The sequence below is a fragment of the Choloepus didactylus genome, chromosome 10 (genome assembly GCF_015220235.1).
Source record: "Choloepus didactylus isolate mChoDid1 chromosome 10, mChoDid1.pri, whole genome shotgun sequence".
NCBI classification, from domain to species: domain Eukaryota; kingdom Metazoa; phylum Chordata; class Mammalia; order Pilosa; family Megalonychidae; genus Choloepus; species Choloepus didactylus.
Genome location: NC_051316.1, coordinates 110,477,373 through 110,504,500, shown reverse-complemented (window position 1 = coordinate 110,504,500; position 27,128 = coordinate 110,477,373). Strand labels below are relative to the sequence as shown.

The 27,128-nt window shown below is 36.6% G+C and overlaps 1 protein-coding gene across 4 annotated transcripts in view; it reads left to right on the top strand.

Annotated features, from left to right (window-relative positions):
* Positions 1–27,128, top strand: part of PTBP3 (polypyrimidine tract binding protein 3) — a 131,968-nt gene that overhangs the window by 43,376 nt on the left and 61,464 nt on the right. For 2 of the 4 annotated variants that reach the window (XM_037798446.1, XM_037798443.1), the window contains one exon: positions 4,471–4,555. In XM_037798446.1, the coding sequence (XP_037654374.1) occupies positions 4,522–4,555 (34 nt within the window). In that variant the 5' untranslated portion in view covers positions 4,471–4,521. The remainder of the gene's footprint in view (positions 1–4,470; positions 4,556–27,128) is intronic. The other 2 variants (XM_037798445.1, XM_037798444.1) reach the window with 1 other exon arrangement.

Genomic DNA, 27,128 nt, shown 5'->3' with positions numbered 1-27,128 from the left:
CCTACCCATAACCTGTAATCTACTTTCTGTGTTTATGAATTTGTTTATTCTAGGTATTTCATGTAACTGAAATCACACAATATTTGTCAGATGTTATATAAATGGAATCGTAGAGCATGGGACCTTTTAAAATTGGTAAGTGTATGTCTAGTTTTTAAAGAAACTGCCAAACTATTTCCAGAATGAATGTTACATTTTACCATGCTACCTCCAGTATATGATGGATCGAGTTTCTTCCACATCCTTGCCTGAATTTGATATTTTAAATATTGCTTTATTTCACTTTACATGTTCTGATAGGTATGTGGTGATATTCTAATCATGGTCTTTCAGGTGCATTTGAAGAGATCTCATGATTTTCATTTGCATTTTCCTAATGTTGGCTATCATTCATCTGCGTATTGGCCACTGTATATCTCCTTTGGAGAAATATCTATTCAGATCCTTCACCAATTTTTAAATTGGATTATTTGTCTTTTTATTGTTTAGTTGTGAGACTTCTTGATAGATTCTGGATACCAGTCCCTTGTCAGATAAATTATTTGCAGATATTTTCCCAGGGCCACAGAGGTTTACTCCTGTGTTTCCTTGTAAGGTTTTTATAATTTTACGATTAGGTCTATCATCCATTTTGAGTTAAGTTTTGCATCTGGCATGAGGAAGGGGTTCAACTTCCTTCTTTTCCATGTAGATACATAGTTTAGTTTTGTTTTTTGTTGTTTTTTTTTTTTTTAACTTGAAAGCAATCATTGTTTGTTAACTGACCAGATTATAAAAGTAATCATAGTAGACACCTTAGTTCATCCTTCTAGTAAGCCTGTTGATCTGGTCTTCCCCGTGCCAGCATCTCCCCCTTCTACAAAATGGGTGGTCTTTTTCTTCATCCCCACTCTGGGAGAAGATAATTTGAAGGGCCACAGGAAGTTGTTTGCTTCTTTGAAGCGTTTCCCAACAGTATAGATCTCATGAATCAGGTCCTCCATGCAGATGATGCCGTATTTATCAAGAGATCATGCAGAGAATTATCTGTCAAGGCAGTGTGCTTTTTACTGATTTTGCCATAACCACGCTTATAGATCAGCTTGTTCATTGACTTCAGGTTCGGGTACCCCCATGCAATATATGGTTCCACAATTCTCAGCATGTTAATTGAGACCTTGTTGAGCTTAACGAAGGTGCCATTGAAGATTTGGCAAAGGTGAAGAAGTTGCAACACTTTTTGGACCTTTGGGCTCACACCATTGATAACTCTGATCCTGATGACAAATGCCAATTTGGGTTCCGCAGGTACATAGAAGTTGCCATTCTAGCCATACTAATCTCAGTTCTGTACATCTGCCTATATTCCTTGTGATAGTGCTTGGCTTTTTCATCGATAAGCTTCCTCCTTGCCTTTCGAAGCACTTGAACTTCTTTCTCAAGCGCTTGATCTTCAGTTCGGCAAAATTTCTTTGCTTTTTCTTAACGGTTTCCGGCACAGCCGGAAAAGAGCTATAGTTTAGTTTTTTTTTTGTTTTTTTTTTACCTTTTTTTTTTTTTTTTAATTTTCATTTTATTGAGATATATTCACATACCACGCAGTCATACAAAACAAATCGTACTTTCGATTGTTTACAGTACCATTACATAGTGGTACATTCATCACCCAAATCAATCCCTGACACCTTCATTAGCACACACACAAAAATAACAAGAATAATAATTAGAGTGAAAAAGAGCAATTGAAGTAAAAAAGAACACTGGGTACCTTTGTCTGTTTGTTTCCTTCCCCTATTTTTCTACTCATCCATCCATAAACTAGACAAAGTGGAGTGTGGTCCTTATGGCTTTCCCAATCCCACTGTCACCCTTCACAAGCTACATTTTTATACAACTGTCTTCGAGATTCATGGTATAGTTTAGTTTTTACTATTTTTTTGAACTCTGTATAAATGGAATACTAGAGGATGTATTCTTTTGTCACTGGCTTCTTTTGTTTGTGAGATTGACCTATGTTATTGTGTGGAGCAGTAATCCATTTTGTTGCTGTATAATCGTTATATGCACCTACAAAAATTTATTCCTCCATTGTATAGTTGATGACATTTGTTTCCAGATTGGCTAGTACAAATAATGCTGCTGAGGACATTCTCACAGGGTTAGGTGCACATGGGCAGGGATTCTCTTGGATATATACATAGGAGCAGAATACACAGGGATCCTAGGATGTTCATACTTTGAACTTTAGTTGATTGTGTCAGTTTTCTGAAGTTGTACCAAATTACACTCCCACCAGCAGCATATTGTTATCAACACTTAACCTTTTTAAAAGAAGGTCTTATTGTTTAAGTCTATATGTATAGTGAGTCTTCCTTTTTTGTGTTTTTGGCACAAAACACAAAACAATAAGACCTTTTTTATTGCACATACCAAAGGAATTTGAGGCAGACAGTTCCTGAGTCAGTGACTTGGGGACAGAAAAATCCATCAGGAGTGTCATCTGAGACCAACAATGCCATGAAGACAATTAATCCTCTTTACAAGCCACTAGCAGTACCCAGAATAGTTTTTCTTGGCCAAAATTGGGTCAGGACCATGCCCTAACTAGCCAGAGAGAAGGGAATGTAGTATCCTCTAATGGTCTAGACTATTTATGATCTCCTCCAGGGAATGGGAGAGAGCGCAGGCATCTCTCTTCCCTGAGCATGTTGGGATGACTAATGCACGCTGTGGGGACCTGCTAAGTGGTAGAGGCAAGATGGCTTCTGCCACAGAACCTAGCAATGACATAACTCTGGAAAGGACTCTGGGCAGGTTAGAATGTGCAGTGCAGCTGCTGAAAGATTCTCAAATATCTGGAACTGAACCATTGTGGATGTTAGGGTCTATGAGGTTCAGCTTCCGGCAAATGGCTGTCTCACAAGACTGTATTGCCATTATATTGAAAAAGTTGATAGCACATTGTCTACAGATCTAAGACCTTTCTCCCATTTGAAATTTCTGGTTTTGAATGAGGTTAGATCATTGGCTAAAGGTTCCCACATTTGCTGCCTATCTGGGTGGTTACATTTTTGGTGCTCAATCAGAGCAAACTGGTAACTGAAAGCTACGTTGGCTGCGCTCATGAAGCCTCTATCTGATGTGAAGTTTTTGGTGTTCAGTAAACCAGTGATGGATTTCCCACATTCACCACACTTATAGGGCCTTGCTCCAGTGTGAATTGTCTCTTGCTGAGCAAGTTTGGATTTGTGCCGAAAGGCTTTCCTGCATTTACTCACAAGGCCTTTTATTATGGACTGTCTTATGCTGAACAAATGTGTGTTTGTAGCTCAGAGGTTTCCCTTATTTTCTGAACTCATAAAACCCTTCTCTAGTGTGGACTCGGCTGTTGAACACGTGTGCTGTTTGGGCAGAAGTCTTTTCCTGCATTTACCACACTTGTAATGACACTGTCTACTTTGAAAGGCCTTCCCATGCTGTGTACCGCTGTGTGGCTTTACCCCGTTGGGAAGCTGGCTTCACCTGGTGCTGGAGAAGCCGTTGGCTGGAATTACAAAGGGAGTAATTTCTAGATGTTTAATATAGGAATTGTCAAAATAATTGTGTTTCTATTGTGCAAACACATTGGTGGTTTGTCTTTCTTCATCAAAGGCTGAAGTTGTTCCCTGTAGAAGTGGAACTTAAATATCTACTGTAGCCCTATTGCTATTCTAATATTTGTGGCATAGTTTGGGGACTAAGTTTAATCATCCAATGAACCAAAATATTTTTCTTAAAAATTGTCCAAGCTAAGCAAATAGTACCATTTAAAATAGGTTTGTTGTAATTTTATAAAAGGTATTTATTGTCCCTCCTAAATGTACACTTTTCAGTCTTGGTAAGAGATCTTATGGTTACAGTGAAAAGGCTTATTTTGTCTTTTTATGCACTGACAGTTCTGATTTGGAATTAGGTTTAAAACTCTTACTTGGAAAAAAAAAATACATTACTTAAATTGTATACATTAAAGACCATTTTGAGAATTAATAGATAAAATCAGTGATTATGAAGGATTTGATGAATATAGAAATAAATTATATTTTTGTGTCCTACTTAAAAAACAAATTTAGGTATTGAAAAGCCAGGATTTTTAGGGTGTGTTCCACAAATTATTTGCATGTAAATATGTACTACAAAAACAATGTCAGGATACAATCCCCCAAATAAGGGGCTCTGATACTTCAAACAAAATCTTGGAGCACTGGGTTTGATAACAAAAGGGTGGCACAATTGTATCACTATTTCTCTTTTTTGATAAGTAACAGTCGTGTGGATGAGTGGTATGTAAAGTTTACTTCCCATCTTTAGGTTTTATGATTCTTGAGAATGGGACTTAATAGCTGTCTCGATACGCAAATGAAGTAGAAGCACTGGCTTTAAAATTTTTTATAGTAAATATGGACCATTATCCAAAACTTCTTTTATTAACTGTACATTGTCTTTGCTTTTCAGCGGAGATCTGATGAGCTTCTTTCTTCTGGCATCATTAACGGACCTTTTACCATGAACAATTCCACTCCTACCACAGGTGTGTATGGTGAGTTGTTTTTTTTTCTTTTTTTTTTTTGCAAATTTTATTGAGATATATTCACTTATCATATATTCCATCCAAAGTATGCAATCAGTATCTCACAGTATCATCCCTTAGTTGTACAGTCATCAGCACACTCAATTTTAGACCATTTTCATTGCTCCAAAAAGAAAATTATCAGTTGGACACAAAAAAGGAGAACCCCAGACACCCCATGTCCCTCATCTCCCTCTATTATTGACCCGTAGTTTTGGTATGATATACCAGTTACTGTTGATGAAAGATTTTTTTTTAAAATTCAGTTTTATTGAGATATATTCACATACCATACAATAATCCATGGTGTACAATCAGCTGTTTATAGTACCTGTATGGTGAGTTTTAATTTTTTCAGTTTCTGAAATGTTTTCTTTCATTGGGATCCTTTTTTTTAAAAAAAAAAACAACTTATTTTGCTCATCTTACAAACATTTAAGTGCCACTATTTGTAACAAAAACTAAAATTTGTCATAGTAGAGCATTGCACTGTGCACATAGTTCACTCATTATGGCTTTCTGAGTTTTAAGGATTAATTTGGGTCTAATTTGAGGATTCCTTTGTTGATTGATTTTTATTGGTGTGTAATTGTGATATAACTAATATCAGTAAGTTGGCGACCCAGAATTATTCAGTAAAAGGGCTAGAGTTAAAACTTCTGTTAAATGATGAAGGATGTAGAATAGAAGTATTAAAACTTTGAAATCATGTGGTTTTTAAAAAATTGTGATTTAATTCATATACTATAAGGGATCACATTAAAAAATAAATGTTCTTGAAATTTGGGGGCTGGAAGAAATCCTAAAATCCTAGAATCCTAGAAATCCTAGAAACCATCTAGTCTTTCAAATACTTAACATCTTAGGGAGTGAGAGAGTATAAGGAGCCCTAAGACTTGGCAACGTTGAATCATTTGAATTCTCTGGGTCCCACTTCTCTCATCTTTTCTGTTTATCCCATGAGATTATTGGAAGAAATCAGGGTAAAGTTTTAAATGCTAAAACAAATACAAGGTATAGCTATTATTGTCATTCCTGTTTAACTGATTTTATACTGAGACCTGAGTATCAAAACTAACAATTACTGAATGCCTTTTAGGTGCTACTCAGTGGGAACAGAATGGTGACAAAGGCAGATAAGGGTCTTTGACCACATTAAGCTTAAACCTAGTGGGTAATGTGGCACTTACGAAAACATGCCGGCAGATCTGCTGCAGAGATCTTAGTTGACTGCTAAACTGCTACTCCTGGTCCACATAGCATTTGCACTGAGTTCAGGCTTCTCCCAAACAGCTCCTAGTCAGTGATTGAGGCCAGCAGGAGTCCTAGTGCAGGCCCATTCCTGTAAGACAAGGGACTCTTCAAATGGGTGACTTTGGATTGAGGATATCCTTTTGGCCTTACTGAAACTTTCTTAGAACTGTGCTGTAATCTGAAATTCTTCCTCCCTTATTCCTCTTCTTTCACAGATGTTAGATCTGTATTAAAATTTGAAGGTTCTCCGTGCCTACTCCTCCTCTCCCGTTTCCTTCATAGGCATTTCCCTTAATAAATCCTATCTTGCTGTCTGCTTCTCAGGGAACTTGAACTTTCACAGCGATACAGAGCAGCAAACAGTCAATTAACCATATAGTGTGATAAGTGCTATAAAAGTAAAGTACAGGATGGTATGACCATCTGGGTCAGTAAAGGCTTTTCACAGATAATAACATCTTAGTTGAAACCTGAAGGGTAAGTAGGAATTAGCCAGGGAGAGAAGAGTTCCAAGGAGAGGAAAAGGTTTCAGAAAAGCTGGGAGGTGAAAGAGAACAACACATATACTGAATAAACTTAAAATAATTCAACATAGCTAGAATTATAATGTGAGGATGGAGTGATAGTGATAACTTAAAGCACTAAAGTGTAGTGTTTGTGACCTGGCTATTGAGGAATTGGAGCCAGATCTTTGTATTTCACTAATACCCTCACTTCCAGATCCTGTATGTTGCCAAAAACAAAAAGTAGCTACCCTGACCAGCTGTCACTAAAATAGGAGTAGATTTATCACTTATCATAAGATATTTATTTCATTGCAAATACCGTAGTGTCCTTGAGAAGACTCCAGCTTGAGTGGTTATTTCAGTAGACTGTGAGAGTTCCACTTTACCACTTTTTTTCTCTTACCCCTTGCCCCTGGAGTGCATCCAAGAAAGAGCGTTTAGAAAACTGGTTCTCTTGGTCTCTGATCCAGTCCATCTGAACAGTTTCTTTAGAGCAGATTTATACTTTCTGCAGAACATTTTACTCAAAATGTAAGGTTTACTAACTTACTGGTAGGTAGAAGTGGTTGCTCCTCTAGCCTCTGTAAAGAATTTAGAAGAGTCTTGTTAAGTCCCCACTGGCTGAATTAAAAATGGCAAATCTATACTGACATGGGCTGCTGCCATTTGCCTTGTTGGTTGCTGTCATTAGTAGGCTCAGGGAAAAAGAGAGAGTTTAAGTATTATTTCTGTTTTCATCAAGATATCACCCCAAATGCTCTTTAAACTGGGAACCAGGACCATATTAAAGGTTAAAAAGGGTTGATATCCTACCTTATGCATTTAAAATGGCAGATGTTAAATAGATATGACTACTGAGCATTGGAAACAAGCTGTATGGAGTACTAATGTAAGCAGGGATCAAATTATCAGCTTTATTATCCTAAGGGCAGCGGGGAGCCATTGAAGAGCATTTTGTGAGGTTATGAACCTCATGACATTTTTGAAGGAAAAAATGGTTGGATATCAGCAATTTCACACGGTTAACATAAATATTTTTAAAGGTATGGTCTGGCTTTGTGTAAAATGAATTGAAAGAGTATAGTGCTGGAAGGAGAGAGAGCATTTGAGAGGCTATTACTGTAGTCCAACTAAGGGATAGTACCTTATACTATGGTGGTGGCAGTTGTGATGGAGAGAATTGGAGAATTTAAAGAATGTAATTGATAATAATTGGTGATTAATCAAATGTGAAGAATAAGGGATCCCCATCAATGATTCCCAGATTTTGGACCTAGATAATTGGTTAAAAGGATAGTGGTACCATTCATTCAGATTAGAGAATATAGGAAAAGCAGAGTTGGCCCACATAGCAGGTTCAGGTTTGTATATATTGTTGGAGGTACCTGTGTAACATCCAAAAGGAAATATCAGATAGGCACTGGTTCTTCTGGTCTCCACATTATGAGAGAGATTTGGAAATCCATATCATACACAGTTGACAGCTGAAGCCATGGGAGTTGATAATCACAGAGTGGGATTTTTATCCAGCTGAATTTGGAGTTACAGGGAGCTAGGCCTGAGGTTTCAGGCCCTGAGGTTCATGATGTTTAAGAGAGAATAGCTTCCATGTGACAACTGTGTCAGAGAAGTGGGCCACTTCAGTTCAGTTAAGGCAAAAAGATGAAGGGAAAATCCAGTGAAGAGATTAAGAATATAGAGGAATTACCATGGTACATTGGTTCAAAAGGACTAATTGGAAAGATATTGTAGGCAGGGCAGCAGCAGGAGGTTGGCTCAGGGGAAAGGGTGAACAGAGTAAAATGGACATTAGACTAAAGCAGAGGTTCTTAAACTTGAGTGTCATCAGAATCATCTGCAGGGCTTGTTTAAAGCACAGCGTACTGCTGCACTCGCCCACTAGAATTTTTAGTTCAGGAGATGTGGGGTAAGCCTTGAGAATTTGCATTTCTACAAGTTCCCAGGTGATCAATGCTGATGTTGCCATTTGAGGAACCACATTTTGAGAACTACTAGAAGAAAAAAAGGGTAGACTCTGAAGTTTCTATATACCTGATTATCTGCTTGATCTAGTGGGCTTTAAAAATATTTCTGCCCTTACTCCCCAGAATTACAGTGCTCCTAGAATGGGGTCCATATGTTTGCTTTTATTTTAAAACCTCCTTGGGTTATTTTGTTTGTTCAGGCATATTTCATATTTACCAACCACCAGGATAGGTGTCCAGAAAGACTTGTATTTTGGGCAATCCCTTAGGAAAAGAAAGAACTGTGAGTGAGTTGTAAGTTTAATTGACAGGAGTAGTTTTGTTTTTATGTTTTGAATTTCTTCTTTAATCCCACTCCATTCTAGGTTCAGTGTTTCTCTTCCTGAAGCATATCTTTAGTTGCTATTTTAACAAGGTTTTGTAAATGGTAACTTCTCTCAAGACTTCAACTAAAAATTTCTATTTTCATTCTCAACTTTTTATTTAAAATTCTAAGTTGACAGGTATTTTCCCTCAGCACTTTGAAACTACTTTTTCATTTCTCTTTTGGTATCTGTTGTTGGGGAGTCAGTCTAAGTTTTTACTTTGTAGGTAGTAATACTTCTTTTATTTTTAATTTTTTTCTCTTTATTTTTGTTCTGCAGTATTGCTAGCTCTGACTAGGTGTGGATAACTGATTCTGGATGCTCATTAAAATAACTTGGGAAGCTTTGAAAAAATACAGATCGCTGGATGTACCCCATACCAAAGCCAGAATGTCTGGGGATGGGCATCTAGGCACTGTTTTTGTTTTTTTGTTTTTAAACTTCTTGGGTTATAGATCTAGGTGCAGTCTGGACTGAGGACCCCTGTTGGAGGCTTATTTTCATTTATCCTGCTCGGAAGTGACCTGGCTCTCCTTAGAATTGCCTTCTTCTGTAACTCCAATTAGTTGTGTATTGGGCCACCTCATTCTCTCCTGCATTTCTTTGAACTTCTCTTACATATTTTGTCATCTTATTCTTCTAAATGTGTTGCATTTTTGATAATTTCCTTAAAATGATTTTCTTATTTACTCATCTGTTCAGAGTTGTCTACTATGCCAGTCCTTCCTTTTGAGTATTTGACTAGAGTGTTGATTTTTCATTTCTCCTTGTGATTCTTTTTTTGAAAAAACTTTTATTGTGGTAATAGATACAACACCAAATTTTCCGTTTTAACCACTTTCATATATACAATTCAGTGACATTAATTACATTCACAATATATATTGTGCTATCAACATCCCAAACAGAAACTCTGTACCCATTAACCAATAACCCTTCCCCCCCCATTCCTTTGTAATCTATAATCTGCTTTCTGTCTCTATAAATTTGCTTATTCTAGATGTTTCATAGAAGTGAAATCATACAATATTTGTCATTTTGTCCCAGGCTTATTTCACGCAACATCATGTCTTCCAGGTGTACCTGTGGTGTAGTGTGTCTCAGTATTTCTCTTCTTTTTTATGGATGAATATTCCATTGTTAAGTTTACACCACATCTATTTGTTTTTTTTTTTTTTTTTCACTTTCCTTTATTCTTTTTATTTTGAAATAATTTCAAACTTACAGGACAGTTGCAAAATTGATGCAAAACACATACAGAGAACTCCAGCATATCCTTCCCCACAAGATATCCAGATCCATCAATTTTAACATTTTGCTACATTTGCCATATCATTGCTATATCCGTTTTCTGAACATTTGAAGTAGGTTGTATACATCATGCTTCTTGAACACATAATACTTCCATGTATATTTCACTTACTCACTTATGTAACCATCTTAAGTGCAGGTATCAAGTTCAAGAAATTTCCGGTAATGTCCTTTTGAGCCTTTTCTCTTCCATTAGATCCTGGATAGGATCATGTCTTATTTTTAATAATTATCTCTTTAGGTTGTTCTTTTTGTTGTTCTTAAATTTTGAAAACATAGATACAGCATATACTTTCCCATCTCAGCCATTCCCAAACATACGATTTAGTGGGGATTATCGCATTCACAGTGTTGCAGTACCCTCACTGCAATCTATAACCAGAACTTTCCCATCACCCCAAAAAGAAATCCTGTATCCATTATGTATTAACTCCATACTCCCCCTACCACCCACCTGTACTCCATTTTCTGTCTCTATGAGTTTTGTGTTTTCTAGTTATTTCATGTAAGTGGAGTCATACAATTATCTGCCTCTTTGTGTCTTTTTTTTCACTCAACATTATGTCTTTGAAGTTCATCTGTGTTGTCGCATGTACGAGAATTTCATTCCTTTTCAATGCTGAGTATATTCCATTGTATATATATCATGTTTTGTTTATTTATTCATCTGCTTACAGATATTTGGGTTGTTTCCATCTTTGGCTATTGTGAATAATGCTCCTGTGAACACTGGTATGCAAGTATCTGTTGGAGTCTCTGTTTTCAGTTCTTTTGGGTATGGAAGTGGAATTGCTGGGTCATGTGGTAGTTCCACGTTTAACTTTTTGAGGAACCACCAAACTGTTTTCCACATATATCACACCGTTATACATTCCTGCCAACAATTAAGGATGGTTCCTATTTCTTTGCACGCTCACTGGCACTTGTTATTTTCCATTTAATAATAGTCATTCTAGTGGGTGTGAGGTGGCATTTCTTTGTTGTTTTGATTTGCTTTTCCCTAATGGCTAATGATGTTGAGCATCTTTTCCATTTGCTTATTGGCCTTTTGTATATCTTCTTTGAAGGAATATGTATTCAAGCCCTTTGTCCATTTTTTAATTGGGTTGTCTTTCTGTTTTTGTGTTGTAAGAATTCTTTATATATTCTGGATATCAAACCCTTATCAGATGTATGATTTCCAAATATGTTTTTCTGTTCTGTAGGTTGTCTTTTCACTTTCTTGATAATGTCCTTTGATGCTCAAAAGTTTTTAATTTTGATGAAGTCCCATTTATCTATTTTTTCTTTTGTTGCTTGTGCTTTTGGTATAATTGTGTGCCTGTGGTAAGATTCTTTTTTTTATTCTTAGCAAAGTTACGGGTTGGTATAAATTTGATTCATTTTAGAGTCTCCTTGTTTTGTTTTGTTTTTAACTAGTATCCTGTTCTTGTGGTTTCTATTCTTTTTTATCCTTAATTCTTTAATCATTAAAAACAAAAATTTTGTAGCCTCAGTTTATAATTGTATGGAGTTCTTGGGGGTGGTAATATTCCTGTTTGTTCTATCTGTTAATATTTGGGGTATGTAGAGTGTTTTTTCCTTGTGCAGTTAATAATTTTTGGTTGTGAGATAATCTTCAGATGAATTTGTTTTCTTTCATGAGAATTCCCAGGGCAGTTTTGTATTTGTTCTTCTAGGCTTTTTAGTGTATCATCAGCCACTAACAGATGTTCCAATGTATATGCTAATTTATTGACTTGGGAATTCCAAACATTCATATTATACCATCAAAATCCCTTAACAGAGATAGGCTTCCTTGTTGAATTCTTAAATATTCTGATTTTAACTTAGCTTTCACTGTGTGTACTGTCTACTGGGGATCCAGTTTTATGCAGGTACGTCTTTAAGAAAGTCTTATTTTTAGGACTTTGACTGCCAGGGGCCCAAAGTGTTAGAACCTAAAGTTCCTGTTTTCCCTAACCATTGGTTGTTGCATTGTTGCTCTTATACTAAACATTTTAGCTTTGAGTTACCTAGTAGCTGTTGACACCTGAGAATTTCACTTTTTAATTTTTTTTGAGGTTACATATACATTAAAAATATATTTTGTAATATTTTATCCAATACTTGCAGTTCTTTAAAAGCTTCAAAAGCTGAAAACTTGTGCTATATTCACTGACTACTTTGAATAAAGATTTCTAATTGATCAAATTGCAGCAGAAAGGTTATAGGACTCATTTACCAAAGAGTAAGATAGATACTTAAATAATTCCTCAAAGGAAGACACAAATGAAAAAAATCTCATTGATGATGGGTAGTTAAAAGAGAGCCACATGTACTGAAAGGTTTTTTTTTTTTTCTTCAGTATAATTTTGACAAAAATTCTATGTTCAGTAAATCTAAATGTGGATTTTTAAATATTTGGTAAACTTGACAACCGCAGTTTCTGTCTGTATTGGTAAAATATTGCTTATTTGGACACAGTTGGAAATTATGTATGCACCCAGCTAAGTGCAACTATATTCCTCCACATAGGATTACCAGTAAGAACAGTGTTTTTACCATGACATTGTGGTACACCAAAATTAATATTATCTTCAATGCTGAACTTTTTAAACTAAATTTTCATTAATGTCAGATACTTCACTTTAACAAATGACCTCCCACAAGCTGTAGTTAAGTTCATTGAAAGAATTCAAAATTAAACCAGTATTGGGCAATAACTGATTTTCTAATGTTTAGCAGATGATGATAAAACTGATATAACGTAACTGTTTGCAAAGTTCTACTAATGAAGCCAACACATTAACAGCTGTCACTTTATATATGCAGAAGAAAAATTGAAAGTAAAATTAATTCAGGAGAATTAATAGATTTTTGGATCTATTACAACATATAAAATGGAATCGTGATAAAGTTATATTTCACATGGACTGGCCTATAATTTCTACATTTTCCCCTGACTGGCAGCCTGGCAGTTGACTCGCTCACATGGGCAGTGAAATTGAATGCTCCTTGAAGGAGCTAGCTCTCCGTAACTGCTTTTGTCCCATAGAACTTCATTTATATATTCAAAGGGCCTGCATGTTATCTGTGAGTCTGAAAAGATTCAAATCACTAAATATGTAGCTTATAAAGTGCTAGAGAGACCAAGGCAGAAAATGGAAGTACAAAAAAAAAAAAAAAAAATTTGCATCTACTGCATACATTCTGGCTTATTTTAATGTAGCTATTAATAGTATAATAATAATAACAGTAGATTTTACTAGGTTTTTTTTTTTTTTAAATGGGATTTAAACTGGACAAGATGATAGAACAGTGATGGTACACTGGGACATATGATTATCCTACTGTGATGTTAGCTATTAATATTTCTTTTAAAAATTCTCAGCGTTTTGTGAACATCATTTTCCATTTGAACTTGAAACTATTTCACCTAGTTCTAAAGGAAAGAACCCCTTATTTTTTCCCCACAAGATCTTAGGGATTCTGACTAAAAGTATATTAAATTTAAATATTGAGTGTGAAATACTGATATTTTTGTGGTCTTGTCTTCCCACCTCAGAAACATAACATTGATTTCATGTTTTTCAGGTCTTGTTTTATGTGCTTTAACAAGTATGAAAAGGTTTTTGTAGATCATATGCTTTTCCTTTTAATTATTCTTGAAATTATGGAAGACTGTCACCATGGGTACTTTTTAGTTTTTGTTGCTTTGTGAATAGGAAATTTTTTTTTCTATTTTCATTTGCAACTGGATACTGCTAGAATGGAGAAAAGTTAGTTTTTTTTTAAATATTTGTCTTCTCTACATCTACTTTAATAAAATATCTTAGTAATTTTTTATGAGTCTCTTGAATTTTGTAGTTATTTGATAATGTGTCCTTCAAAAAGTAAAGATAATTTCAAGTATATAAATATACTCATTATTTTATTGACTTGTTTGGTATGCACTGGCACCTCCAAAAATAAGTTGAATACGAATGTTAATTGTGACTGTTCCTGTCTTGTGCTTAACTTGAATAGAGGTGGCTTTATTATTTAATCTTTTGATACGAAGTTTGCTGTTAGATTTTGGTAAGTAATTCTTATACTTTAGTAGTTTCTTTTCCTGTTTTACTTAGTTTTTATTGCTAATGGCTATAGATGTTACAAAATATCTCTTGTACTTCTGTTAATTTAATCAAGAGGTTTGGTCTCCATTACTTTGTTGATTTAGTGAAATATTTTAATTTCCTCATCTTGAACCAAGCTTGCATATATAGAATAAACCATCTTAGTCATGGTATATTATTCTTATATGCTATATTAATTCAGATATTGAGTAGATTTAATAGAGACCCAAAAACATAGGCTTAAGAAGTTTTGTTTTTTTGTTTTGTTGTGTGTGTGTGTGTGTGTGTGTGTGTGTGTCTGTCTGTCTGTCTGTCTGTCCCCAGATAAAATGCTTTTTTCTAAGTTCTTCTGAAGTCTGGGTACATGGTTAGGGGTTTATTTGAGTTCTTGATTGTTTTGGGACCAGGCTTTTTCTGTTCGGTTGTTCTTCCATCCTTAACATGTGGTTACCCTTTCAGGATATAAAATAGTACTCTAACTCTCTCCATCATGCCCTCCCTCCAGAAGGGGAAGAAGGGAAGTGGAGGCTGGAGTTCATCAGCCATCTTAGACCATAAAGATGAGAACTGCATACTAAGGATGATAAGAGATGAGAGCTGGAGATTGTGTCCCTAAATGTTGCAATTTCCTCTCTCCCGTCCTATTAGCCACAACTTTATTGCTGTTCCGGTTTGGTTTGCTAAAGCTGTGAAAATCCAGTATTCCAGAAATGGATTGGCTTTTACAATGGGGGTTTATTAATTCACAAATTTAACAGTTCTAAGGCCATGAAAATGTCCCAATTAAGGCATCAAGAGTAAGATACCTTCTCTGAGGAAAGACCAATGGCATCTGGGGTTCTTCTGTCATGTGGGAAGGCACATGGTCCTCTCCCATGTTCAGCTTATGGTTTCCGTGGCTTTGGCATCTGGTGTTCCTCTGTCATTTGGGAAGGCACATGGCTGGCTCTGCTGATCCTTCTCTCCTGGATTTAGCTTCTGGTTTCATTGGCCTTCTCCAAAATGTCTCTGGGCTTCCGTCTCTTCTCTCAGCTCCTGTGGGTCCTCCTTGCTTCTTCCCGGGGTAGACACTGGATTACGTATCTTAACTTCACTAAGCTCTCTCCAAAATATCTCTTCCTTTTAGCCTCTCATAAAGGACTCCAGGAAGGGAACTGAGAGCCACCTTGAATGGGTGGGGTCATATCTCCATGAAAATATCCTAATCAAAAGGTCCCACCCACAATAGGTCTGCCACCACAAGATTGGATTAAAAGAACATGGCTTTTCTGGGGTTTATAACAGATTGAAACCAGCACAGTTGCCTTGACACACCAACTTCAAGGCGGGGCAGGGCAGAGTCTGGGGAATTGGTACTTATTCTGGTATGCCCTACTCAGTCGTAATTCAGAGAGTTTTATTACTTTAAAGGAGAAGGGGAATATAGATGTTGGGGAAAACTAAAAAACACATATATAACATATTCAGTTTTCTTATGTTCATATAGAATTTTTGCAACTGTATTAATAAGAAATCTGTCCCGTAGCTTTCTTTTCTGCTCTTATTAGTAGATTTTAGTATTAATATTATCCTAGTTTCCTAAATAAAGTAAATATATACAGTAATTAGCACCAAAATGGAGAAAAGAACATTACCAATTGTTCTAGTTTGCTAATGCTACTGGAATGCAAAACACCAGAAATGGATTGGCTTTTATAAAAGGGGGTTTATTTGGTTACAAAGTTACAGTCTTAAGGCCATAAAATGTCCATCAGCAAAGGGTACCTTCACTGGAGGATGGCCAATGGTGTCTGGAAAACCTCTGTTAGCTGGGACTGTTGCTGCAAAGGAGAGGCTAGGCCTCCCTATAATTGTGCCTAAGAGCCTCCTCCCGAATGCCTCTTTGTTGCTCAGATGTGGACCTCTCTCTCTACCTAAGCCAACTTGAAAGGTGAAGTCACTGCCCTCTCCCCTACGTGGGATCAGACACCCAAGGGAGTGAATCTCCCTGGCAATGTGGAATATGACTCCTGGGAAGGAATATAGACCTGGCATCGTGGGATGGAGAACATATCTTCTTGACCAAAAGGGGGATGTGAAAGGAAATGAAATAAGCTTCAGTGGCAGAGAGATTCCAAAAGGAGCCGAGAGGTCACTCTCGTGGGCACTCTTACGCACAATTTAGACAAATCTTTTTAGGTTCTAAAGAATAGGGGTAGCTAGTGGTAGATACCTGAAATATCAAAGTACAACCCAGAACCCATGAATCTTGAAGACAATTGTATAAAAATGTAGCTTATGAGGGGTGACAATGGGATTAGGAAAGCCATAAGGACCACACTCCCCTTTGTCTAGTTTATGGATGGATGAGTAGAAAAATAGGGGAAGGAAACAAACAAACAAACAAACAGACAAAGGTACCCAGTGTTCTTTTTTACTTTAATTGCTCTTTTTCACTTTAATTATTATTTGTTATTTTTGTGTGTGTGCTAATGAAGGTGTCAGGGATTGATTTAGGTGATGAATGTACAGCTATGTAATGGTACTGTGAACAGTCGAATGTACAGTTTGTTTTGTATGACTGCGTGGTATATGAAGATATCTCAATAAAATAAAGATTAAAAAAAGGGAACTGTAAAAACAAAATAAAAAAATAAATAATAAGATTAAAAAAACAAAAAACAAAAAAAAAACAAAGCAACCAGAAACAGGAAAAAAAAAAAAAGATGTATATTATTAACCCCAGAGCAGTCACTTAAATACACACACACACATACACACACAGAGGTGTAACTTAAAATGGAAATAAAATGGAATACAAATAATCCAAAGTAAGCAATGGTATAAGGGGAGAAAAGGATCAAAGAATAAATGGAACAAATAGAAAACAAGTAGCAAGATGGTAGTATTAAATCCAACCATATCAATAAATACATTAAATAGAAATGGTCTAAAGATTCCAATTAAAAGGCAGAGATGTTAGTCTGGATTAAAGCAAGACCCAATTATATGATGTCTATATGAAACACACTTTAAATATGAAAACTTAAATTAACAGTAAAAAAGGTTGGGGGAAAAGGTATGTATGCAAACAAAATTTATAAACTAAAAACTAGTAGAATTAAAAAGAGACAAATCCACAAATAGAGTTGGACATTTCAGCACTCTCAGTAATTTGTAGACGAGTAGATGGAAAAATCAGTAAGGATATAGAATGGGTTGGCAAACTGTGGGCTGTAGGCAAACTTGACTCACTGCCTATTTTTGTATTGTCCACAAACTAAGGATGATGTTTAAGTTTTTGAAAATCAAATAAATATTTGTGACATGAAACTTACATGAACTTCAAACTTCAGTGTCCATTCATAAAATTTTATTTGGACATTCTCATTCATTGCATATGACTGCTTTCATGCTACAACTGCAAAATTGAGTATTTATGACACAGATTATATGACCTGTAAAGTTTAAAATATTTACCATGTGGACCTTTAAAAGCTTTATAGCCCTTTATAGAAGTCTTCAAAACTATCAAACAGATTAATCTAAATTAAAATAGTCTACCCACCAGCAGCAGAGTACACATTTCTTTTTCCAAGTGCACACAAAATAGTTAGCTGGATTGTAAAACAAGTGTCAGAAGTATGAAAGGATGTATTATGCAGAGTAAGTTCTGAGTTTGTTGGAATTGTATTAAAAATTGAAAAAGCAAGATATCTGGAAAATTCTCAGTATTTGGGGGAAAAAACCCAAATATTTGGAAATTAAGCAACACATTTAAATAACCCATGGATCAAAGGGAAAATATTAAATGAAAACACGTCTTATCAAAATGTTGTTGTCTGCAGTTAGAGCTGTCTTTAGAAGGAAATTTGTAGCTTTAAATGTCTATGTTAGCAAAGAAGAAAAGTTCGAAATAAATGACCTAGGGTTCTGTTCCAGTTTGATAATGCTGGTGTTATGCAAAACACCAGAAATGGGTTGGCATTTATAAAGGGGGTTTATTTGGTTACACAGTTACAGTCTTAAGGCCATGAAGTGTCCAAGATAAGTCATCAACAATTGGGTACCTTTGCTGGAGGGTGGCCAGTGGTGTCTGGAAAACCTCTGTTAGCTAGGAAGGAATATGGCTGGCATCTGCTCCAGGGTTCTGGTTTCAAAATGGCTTTCGCCTACAATGTTCCTGTCTAGGCGTCTGCTTTCTCCTGGGTTGCATTCTCCAGAATGTCTTTGTTAGATGCAGCTCCTCCAAAATGTCACTCTCAGTTGCTCTGAGGTCCTTCTGTCTGTGAATTCCTTTATATGATTCCAGTGATCCAATTAACACCCACCTTGAATGGTGGGGTAACACCTCCATAAAAAGTATCCAGTCAAACATTTCACTCACATTGAGTCACATCTCCATGGAAACACTCAATCAAAGGATTCTGATCTAATCAACACTAAATACATCTGCCCCCACAAGATTGCATCAATGAACATGGCGTTTTGGGGGATGTGATATATCCAAACCAGCACAGCTTCCAACCACAACAGGCATGGGAAGAGCTAGTAAGACCCAGGTAAATAGAAGAGATATTTAAAGAAATATTAAAGAGTAAAAATCAATGACATAGGAAACAGAGTAGAGAAAAATTGATGAAACCAATAACTGTTTCTTTGACTAGATCAATAAAATTAGTAAACCTCTGGTGTGAGAGTTTGCCTAATATGAAGTTACATACCAGTTGTAGTTCAGGGGTGTGCTGGTTTGGATGTAATATGTTCTCCAAAACACCATTATCTTTGATGCAGTCTTGTGTGGGAAGGAAACATATTGGTGTTAATTGGGTTGCAGATTTTTGATTGGATGTTCCTATGGAGATGGATCACTGAACTGCAGGCGAGATCTTTCATTGGATAATTTCCATGGAGGTGTGGCCCTGCCCATTTAGCATGGGCCTTGATTAGTTCACTGGAGCACTGTATAAGCTCAGACCGAAGGAGCAAGCTTTGCTACAAGCCAAGAGGGACACTTTGAAGAATGCACAGAAGCTGGAAAGAGAGGAGCTGCAGATGAGAGACAGTTTGAAGACAGCCATTGAAAGCAGACTTTTGCTCCAGAGAAGCTAAGAGAAAAAATGCCCCAAGAGCAACTAAGAGTGACATTTTTGAGGAACTGCAGCCTAGAGAGGAACATCCTGGGAGAAAGCCAGTTTGAAACCGGACTCCGGAGCAGACGCCAGTCACATGCCTTCCCAGCTAACAAAGGTTTTCCAGATGCCATTGGCCATCCTCCAGTGAAGGTTCCTGATCGCTGATGTATTACCTTGGATACTTTATGGCCTTAAGACAGGAGCTGAGTAACCAAATAAACCCTCTTTATAAAAGCCAATCCATTTCTGGTGTTTGGCGAAAAGACAGCGTTGGCAAACTGGAACAAGGGGGTTCCCCAAACCGCCCAGAGGTTTGGTGATTCACTAGTAGGGTTCACAGAACTCACTGAAAACTTTTATACGCAGGTTTATAGTTTATTACAGGGTAAGGATGTAGATTAAAATCCTCCACTGAAAACTGCATGGGCAGAGTCCAAGGAAAGTAGCAAATGTGGAGCTGCTTCTGTTTATCTCTCCCCATGCAGACATGGACAGCAATTCTTTTCTGGTATCTGTGTTTGACAGTACACACAGAGTATTGGCAACAGGGAATCTCACTTGAGTGTTGGTGTTCAGAGTTTTTATTGGGACTCCAGTAGGTAAGCAAGATTGATTCCCCATGTGTATGATTTCATTCTCCAGTCTTCAGATCCTTTGGGTATGGCCAGCCCCACCCTAAAATAAAAGTTAGACACTTCTATCAGGCATGACATTCCAAGGGTTTAGAGATTACCTCCCGTATGCCAATTGACTACAAACTAGGTAGAAGAGAAAATGAAGAACACAAATGACCAATATTGGGAATTAACCTACAAATACTTTTCTAGTTTGCTAATGCTGCCGGAATGCAAAACCCCAGAAATGGATTGGCTTTTATAAAAGTGGGTTTCTTGGTTACACAGTTACAGTCTTAAGGCCATAAAGTGTCCAAGGTAATGCATCAACAATTGGGTACCTTCACTGGAGGATGGCTGATGGTGTCCGGAAAACCTCTGTTAGCTGGGAAGGCATGTGGCTGGCTTCTGCTCCAAAGTTCTGGTTTCAAAATGGCTTTCTCCCAGGATGTTTCTCTCTAGGCTGCAGTTTCTCAAAAATGTCACCCTTAGTTGCTCTTGGAGTGTTTTTCTTTTCTTCACTCCTTTGGAGCAAGAGTCTGCTTTCAGTGGCCGTCTTTAAAATGTCTCTCTTCTGCAGCTCCTGTGCTTTCTTCAAAGTGTCCTTCTTGGCTGTAGCTCTTCTTCAAAATGTTGCTCACAGCTGCACTGAGTTCCTTCTGTTTGTCAGCTCATTTATATGGCTCCACTGATCAAGGCCCCCCCTGAATGGGTGGGGCCATGCCTCCATGGAAATTATCTCATCAGAGTTATCACCTACAGTTGGGTGGGGCGCATTTCCATGCAAACAACCTAATCCAAATGTTCCAACTTAATCCCCACTAATATGTCTTCCCCACAAGATTGCATCAAAGAATATGGCTTTTTTGGGAGGATATAATACATTCAAACCAGCACAAATACTAAGAAGATAATAAAGGAATGTTATGAACAATTTTAAGCCAATAAATTTGGCAACTTGGATGAAATGGGCAAATTCCTTGAAAGATACAAATTACCAAAACTGATGCAGAAAGGAATAGAAAATCCAAGTAGCCCTATATCTGTTTAAAAAAAAAATCAAATTGATAATTACAGATTTGAGGCCCAGATGTATTCATTAGTGAATTCTATTAAACATTTAAGGAAGAAATATATAAATGCTAATTCTACAACAGACAGTTTTGGGATATAGAGAAGCAGAGAATGCTTTACAATTCGTTTCATAAAGCCAATAGTACCCTGATACAGGGAAAGATTCATGTCCCTCATGAATATGTCCCTCATGAATATGGACACAAAATTCTTTAGTAAGACACTAATAAAACATTCAGCATTATATCCATGTCTGTATCTATCTAGCTCCATATACATGTATTTATACACATACACACATACATATGTATATAAAAGACACTATCCTTACCAAGTGGGTTTTATTTGAAGAATGTAAAGTGGTATAATATTTGAAAATTAGTCATGTGATATGAGATATTAGCAATTAGAAAATCTTATGATCTTAATAGTTACAGAGATGGCATTTGAAAAAACTCAACTTCCATTCACGACGAACAAGTCTAGCCGGCTAGGAATAGAATATATGATAAGGCTATGATACCACAACTTCTATTAGACTTACTGGTGTAAGACAGTAATTTCCCCCTTAAATTGAGAATGAAGCAATGGGATTTGTACAAGAAGTCCTAACCACTTCAGCAAAGCTCCCAAAAGATGTAAAAGGCATGCAGATTGGAAAGTAGCAACAAAACTAAGTCTGTATAACATTTGAAAGAATTTATTAAGGTTGCAGGATGCAAGGTCAATATACCAAAGACAATTGTATTTCTCTATGCTACAAATGGTTAATTGGAGCATAAAATTTAAAAGTATTTACAAATCCATTAAAATTATGACATTCTTAGGGATAAGATGTGCAAGACTATTATATGAAACAATAGAATGCGAAAGAGAACATTGCTGAGAGAAATTAAAGAAGTCCTAAATAAATGCAGAGATTATCATGATGTTTGAGGTTTTGATGCATTAAAATTAAGATGTGAAGTCTCCCCAAATAGGTTCCTGATTTCAAGAATTGCTATAAAGCTTTAATAATCAAGACAGTGTGTCAGTGACAAGTAATAGACATATAGATTAATCAAACAGAATAGAGTATAGGTTGCCTTTGGGTAGGTGTTTTGGAGAGAGGACTGAGTGCAAAGGGGGCACTAGGAATCTTTTTGGAAGATGGAAATGTGCTATTTCTTGATTTTTGTAGTAGTTAAATAGGTGTGTACATTTGTCAAAACTCAAAAAAATTTTTAAATTCAAAATGTTGGTGCATTTTACTGTATTAAAAGATATCTTAATAAAGTTGATTTAAAAAAAATGCATATTTCTATTTTGAGGTGGGACTGTGAATATTTTTTAACCCATATCCATATACATCTCTTTTGGAACATGACTAATAATGTGGTAGGTATTCAATAGCTTTAAATATATTGTTTAATAAAATACAAGATTTATACAAACCAAGTATTTTGAATGCTTATTGTTGTTTTAAAATTTTGGAAACTGTAATCCCATCCTTTTGTAAAGAGAATAATTCTTCGATTTATGTCTTCAGTGCGTTAGTGTTTTCTTGTTACCTGTTGGTTTTCCTTAAATTATGGCCATAAAATTGCTTATATATATATTCTCCATTTTCAGATTATTATTTATCAAGTCTTACAAAGAACCTCTTGGATAGGTGGCTGTTTTTAGATTTCATGGGAGAATAAAATTTCCAATTCATTTTGAGCAATGTCAAGTAAGGACATCAAGAGGAAAAAAAGTCACCTGCAACCATTATTTTAGCAACAAAAAACTAGGAAGGACATAACTTCCAAGTTAAACGACCCTTAAGAAAGGCTAGATGATCCAAGATGGCAGATTAGGAGAAACAGAGCAAATTACTTCTCTGTGAAAAACAATAGATAAAAGACAGAAAGTGCTCCAGAATGCCAGTTCCAGTGTTCTAGCAGCTGGACTAGGTCCGTTAAATCCACAGGGACTGTGCACTTGATGAAACTGAGAGTCCACGTTCGGAAACGAGTGAGTGAGGCTGCTAGGGAAACAGCAGCCACATTGCAGTTTGGAGAAACCGGGGGTCGACATCTGGAAACAGGTTGTGGACAAAAACCCCAAAAGGGGCTGCGGATCCGGCAGCGAGAGCTGCATAGCTGAGTGTGGTGGGGAGTGCAGCTAATTATCCTGGAGCTGGGAAGACAGAGGTCCATGGAAGGGGGCAGTTACCGTGCCCCTTACAGCCATCTTCTCAGCGGGCTGGGAACACGCCTGCATGGTGCCGTGGCTGAGAGTTTCCCTAGGTGATTTTGCTGGCCTGTGACGTTGTACAGCTTGGAGGTGGGGTCCTGCACAGAGTCCCAAGGGCTCTACACCAATCCCAGGAACATGTGGGCCCACAGCAGAGAGAGACTGTGGGTAGTCTGAGTTGAAGGGTTGGATTCATGCAACAGCTTTCAGACTCCAGGAACAGCTGGGAGATCTGAGTCTTAAAGCTGTCTACCCTCCCTAACTGCGCAGGACACATCTCCCAACTTAGGGGTGACTGCACCAACTGCATACAGAAATTTGGTGCACTGATTGGACCCCCACAAGAGTCGGACCCCCAGTCGCTGCATAGAGGAAGTTGGGGAGAACTGGCTTGAGGTTAATAGGTGGCTTGCGGACGCCATCTGCTGGTAAATCAGAGAAAGTACACTCCACCAAGTTGTAGCTCTGAAAAATTATAGATAAGTGTTCAAATAACTCTGCATATCCTAAAAGAATCCTATCAAGATAGGCAAATGCCAAGAGGCCAAAAACAACAGAAAATTTAAAGCATATGAAGAAACCAGAAGATATGGATAACCCAAATCCAAACACCCAAATCAAAAAATCAGTGGAGACGCAGTACTTGGAGCAATTAATCAAAGAAGTAATAATAAACAACAATGTCATGGCACAGGCTATAAAGGATATGAAGAAGACCTAAGAAGAATTTGCAAGAGTAAATTAAAAAATAGACGATTTTATGGAAATAAAAGAAACTTGATCAAATTAAAAAGATTCTGTATACACACAGTACTAGATTAGAGGAAGCTGAGGAAAGAATAAGTGAACTGGAAGAGTACAGAATGGAAAGTGAAAGTACAAAAGAAAGAATGGAGGAAAAAACTCAAAAAATTCAAAATGGATCTCAGGGATATGATGGACAACATAAAGCACACAAATATAAGAATCGTTGGTGTTCCAGAAGGGGAAGAGAAGGGTAAAAGTCCAGGAGGAGTATTCAAAGAAATTGTTGGGGAAAACTTCTCATCTCTTCTAAGTAACATTAATGTGCAAATCATAGACGCCCAGTGAACTCCAAACAGAATAAATGCAAATAAACCCACTCCGGGAGATATTCTGATCAGATTGTCAAATGCTGAAGAGAAAGAGCAAGTTCTGAAAGCACCATAAGAGTACGTGGTGACTACTCAGTGTCCACCATGGAGGTGAGAAGGCAGTGGTATGACATATTTAAAATTCTGAAAGAGAAAAATTGCCAACCAAGAATTTTTACCCAGCAAAGCTCTCCTTCAGAATTGAAGGAGAACTTAAAATCTTCACAGGCCAACAAATGCTGAGAGAATTTTCTAACAAGAGACCTGCCCTACTTGAGATACTAAAGGGAGCCCTACTGGCAGAGAAAAAAAGAAAGGAGAGAGAGGTATGGAGAAGGCTTCAGAACTAAAGAGATTTAATAAAAGTTTGTTAAAGGAAATAAAGAGAGAGTGGGAAAAATTATATCTGACAAACATAAACCAAAGGATAGGATGACTGATTCAAGAAATGCCTTCAAAATAATAACACTGTGAATGGATTAAGCTCCCCAGTTAAAAGATATAGATTGGCAGAATGGATTACAAAATAATGAGCCATCAATATATTGCTTATAAGAGACTCATCTTAGACACAGAGACACAAAGAAATTGAAAGTGAAAGGATGGAAAAAAATATTTCATGCAAGCTACAGCCGAAAGAAAGCAGGAGTCTATTAATCTCAGATAAAATAGACTTTAAATGCAAGGATTTTATAAGAGAGAAAGAAGGTCACTATATACTAATAAAAAGGACAATCCGACAAGAAGAAATAACATTCATAAATGTCTATGCACCTAATTAGGGTGCCCCAAAATACGTGAGACAAACATTGGCAAAACTGAAGGAAGCAATAAATGTTTCCACAATAATTGTGGGAGACTTCAACCCATCACTCTCCTATAGATAGATCAACCAGACAGAGGACCTATAAGGAAATTGAAAACCTAAACAATCTGATGAATGAATTTGAATTAACAGACATATTTAGAACATTACATACCAAATCACCAGGATACACATTCTTCTCTAATGCTCACGGAACTTTCTCCAGAATGGATCATATGCTGGGACATAAAACAAGCCTCAGTAAATTTAAAAAGATTGAAATTATTCAAAACACATTCTCTGATCACAATGGAATACAATTAGAAGTCAATAACCATCAGAGACTTAGAAAAGTCACAAGTATCTGGAGGGTAAACAACACACTCCTAAATAATCAGTGGGTTAAAGAAGAAATAGCAAGAGGAATTGTTAAATATATAGAAACAAATGAAAATGAGAGCACAACATATCACAACTTACTGGGATGCAGTGAAGGAGGCAGTATTGAGTGGGAAATTTATAGCTCTAAATGCATACATTAAAAAGGAAGAAAGAGCTGAAATCAAAGAACTATTGGAACAACTGAAGACGCCAGAAAATGAACAGCAAACTAGTCCTAAACCAAGTAGAAAAGAAATAACAAGGATTAAAGCAGAAATAAATGATGTAGAGAATAAAAAAACAACAGAGAGAAAAAATAACACCAAAAGTTGATTTTTTGAGAAGATCAACAGATTGACAAGCCCCTAGATAGACTGACAAAATCAAAAGGAGAGAAGACCCAAATAAACAAAATAATAAATGAGAGAGGCGACATTACTGTGGACCCCAAAGAAATTTAAAAAATTATAAGAGGATACTATGAACAACTGTATGCCAGTAAACTAGATAATGTAGAAAAAATGGACAATTTCCTGGAAACACATGAACAACCTAGACTGACCGGAGAAGAAATAGAAGACCTCAACCAACCGCTCACAAGCAAAGAGAGCCAATCAGTCATCAAAAAGCTTCCCACAAATAAGTGCCCAGGGCCAGATGGCTTCACAGGGGAATTCTACCAAACTTTCAAAAAGAACTGACGCCAGTCTTACTTAACTCTTTCAGAACATTGAATAAAATAGAATACTACCTAACTCATTTTATGAAGCTAACATCACTCTAATACCAAAACCAGGTAAAGATGCTACAAGAAAGGAAGAGGACAGGCCAATCTTCCTAATGAATATAGATACAAAAATTCTCAACAAAATACTTGCAAATCGAATCCGAAGGCATATTAAAAAAATCATACACTATGACCAAGTGGGGTTCATTCCAGGCATGCAAGGATGGTTCAGCATAAGAAAATCAGTCAATGTAATACAACACATTAACAAATCAAAAGGGAAAATCACATGATCATGTCAATAGAAGCTGAAAAAGCATTCAACAAAATCCAGCTTCCTTTTTTTGATAAAAACACTTCAAAAGGTAGGAATTGAAGAAACGTCCTCAATATGATAAAGGACATATATGAAACACCCACAGCCAGCATAGTACTCAATGGCGAGAGACTGAAAGCCTTCCCTTTAAAATCAGGAACGAGACAAGGATGCCTGCTGTCACCACTGTTATTCAACTTCAGGCTAGAAGTGCTAGCCAGAGCAATCCAGCAAAACAAAGAAATAAAAGTCACCTATACTGGAAAGAAAGAAAGAAAGAAAACTGTCATTATTCGCAGATGATATGATATGATCTGGAAACCCCTGAGAAATTGATGACACAGTTACTTGAGCTAATAAACAAATTTAGCAAAGTAGTGGGATACAGGATTAATGCACATAAGTCAGTAATGTTTGTATACACTAGAAATGACCTAACTGAAGTGACACTCAAGAAAAAGATACCATTCTCAATAGGAACTAAAAAAATCAAGCACCTAGGAATAAACTTAACCAAGGATGTAAAAGACCTATACATAGAAAATTATATAACTTTACTAAAAGAAATAGAAGGGGACCTAATAAGATGGAAATATATTCCTTGTTCATGGATAGGAAGGCTAAATTTTATTAAGATGTCAATTCTACCCAAAGTCATCTAC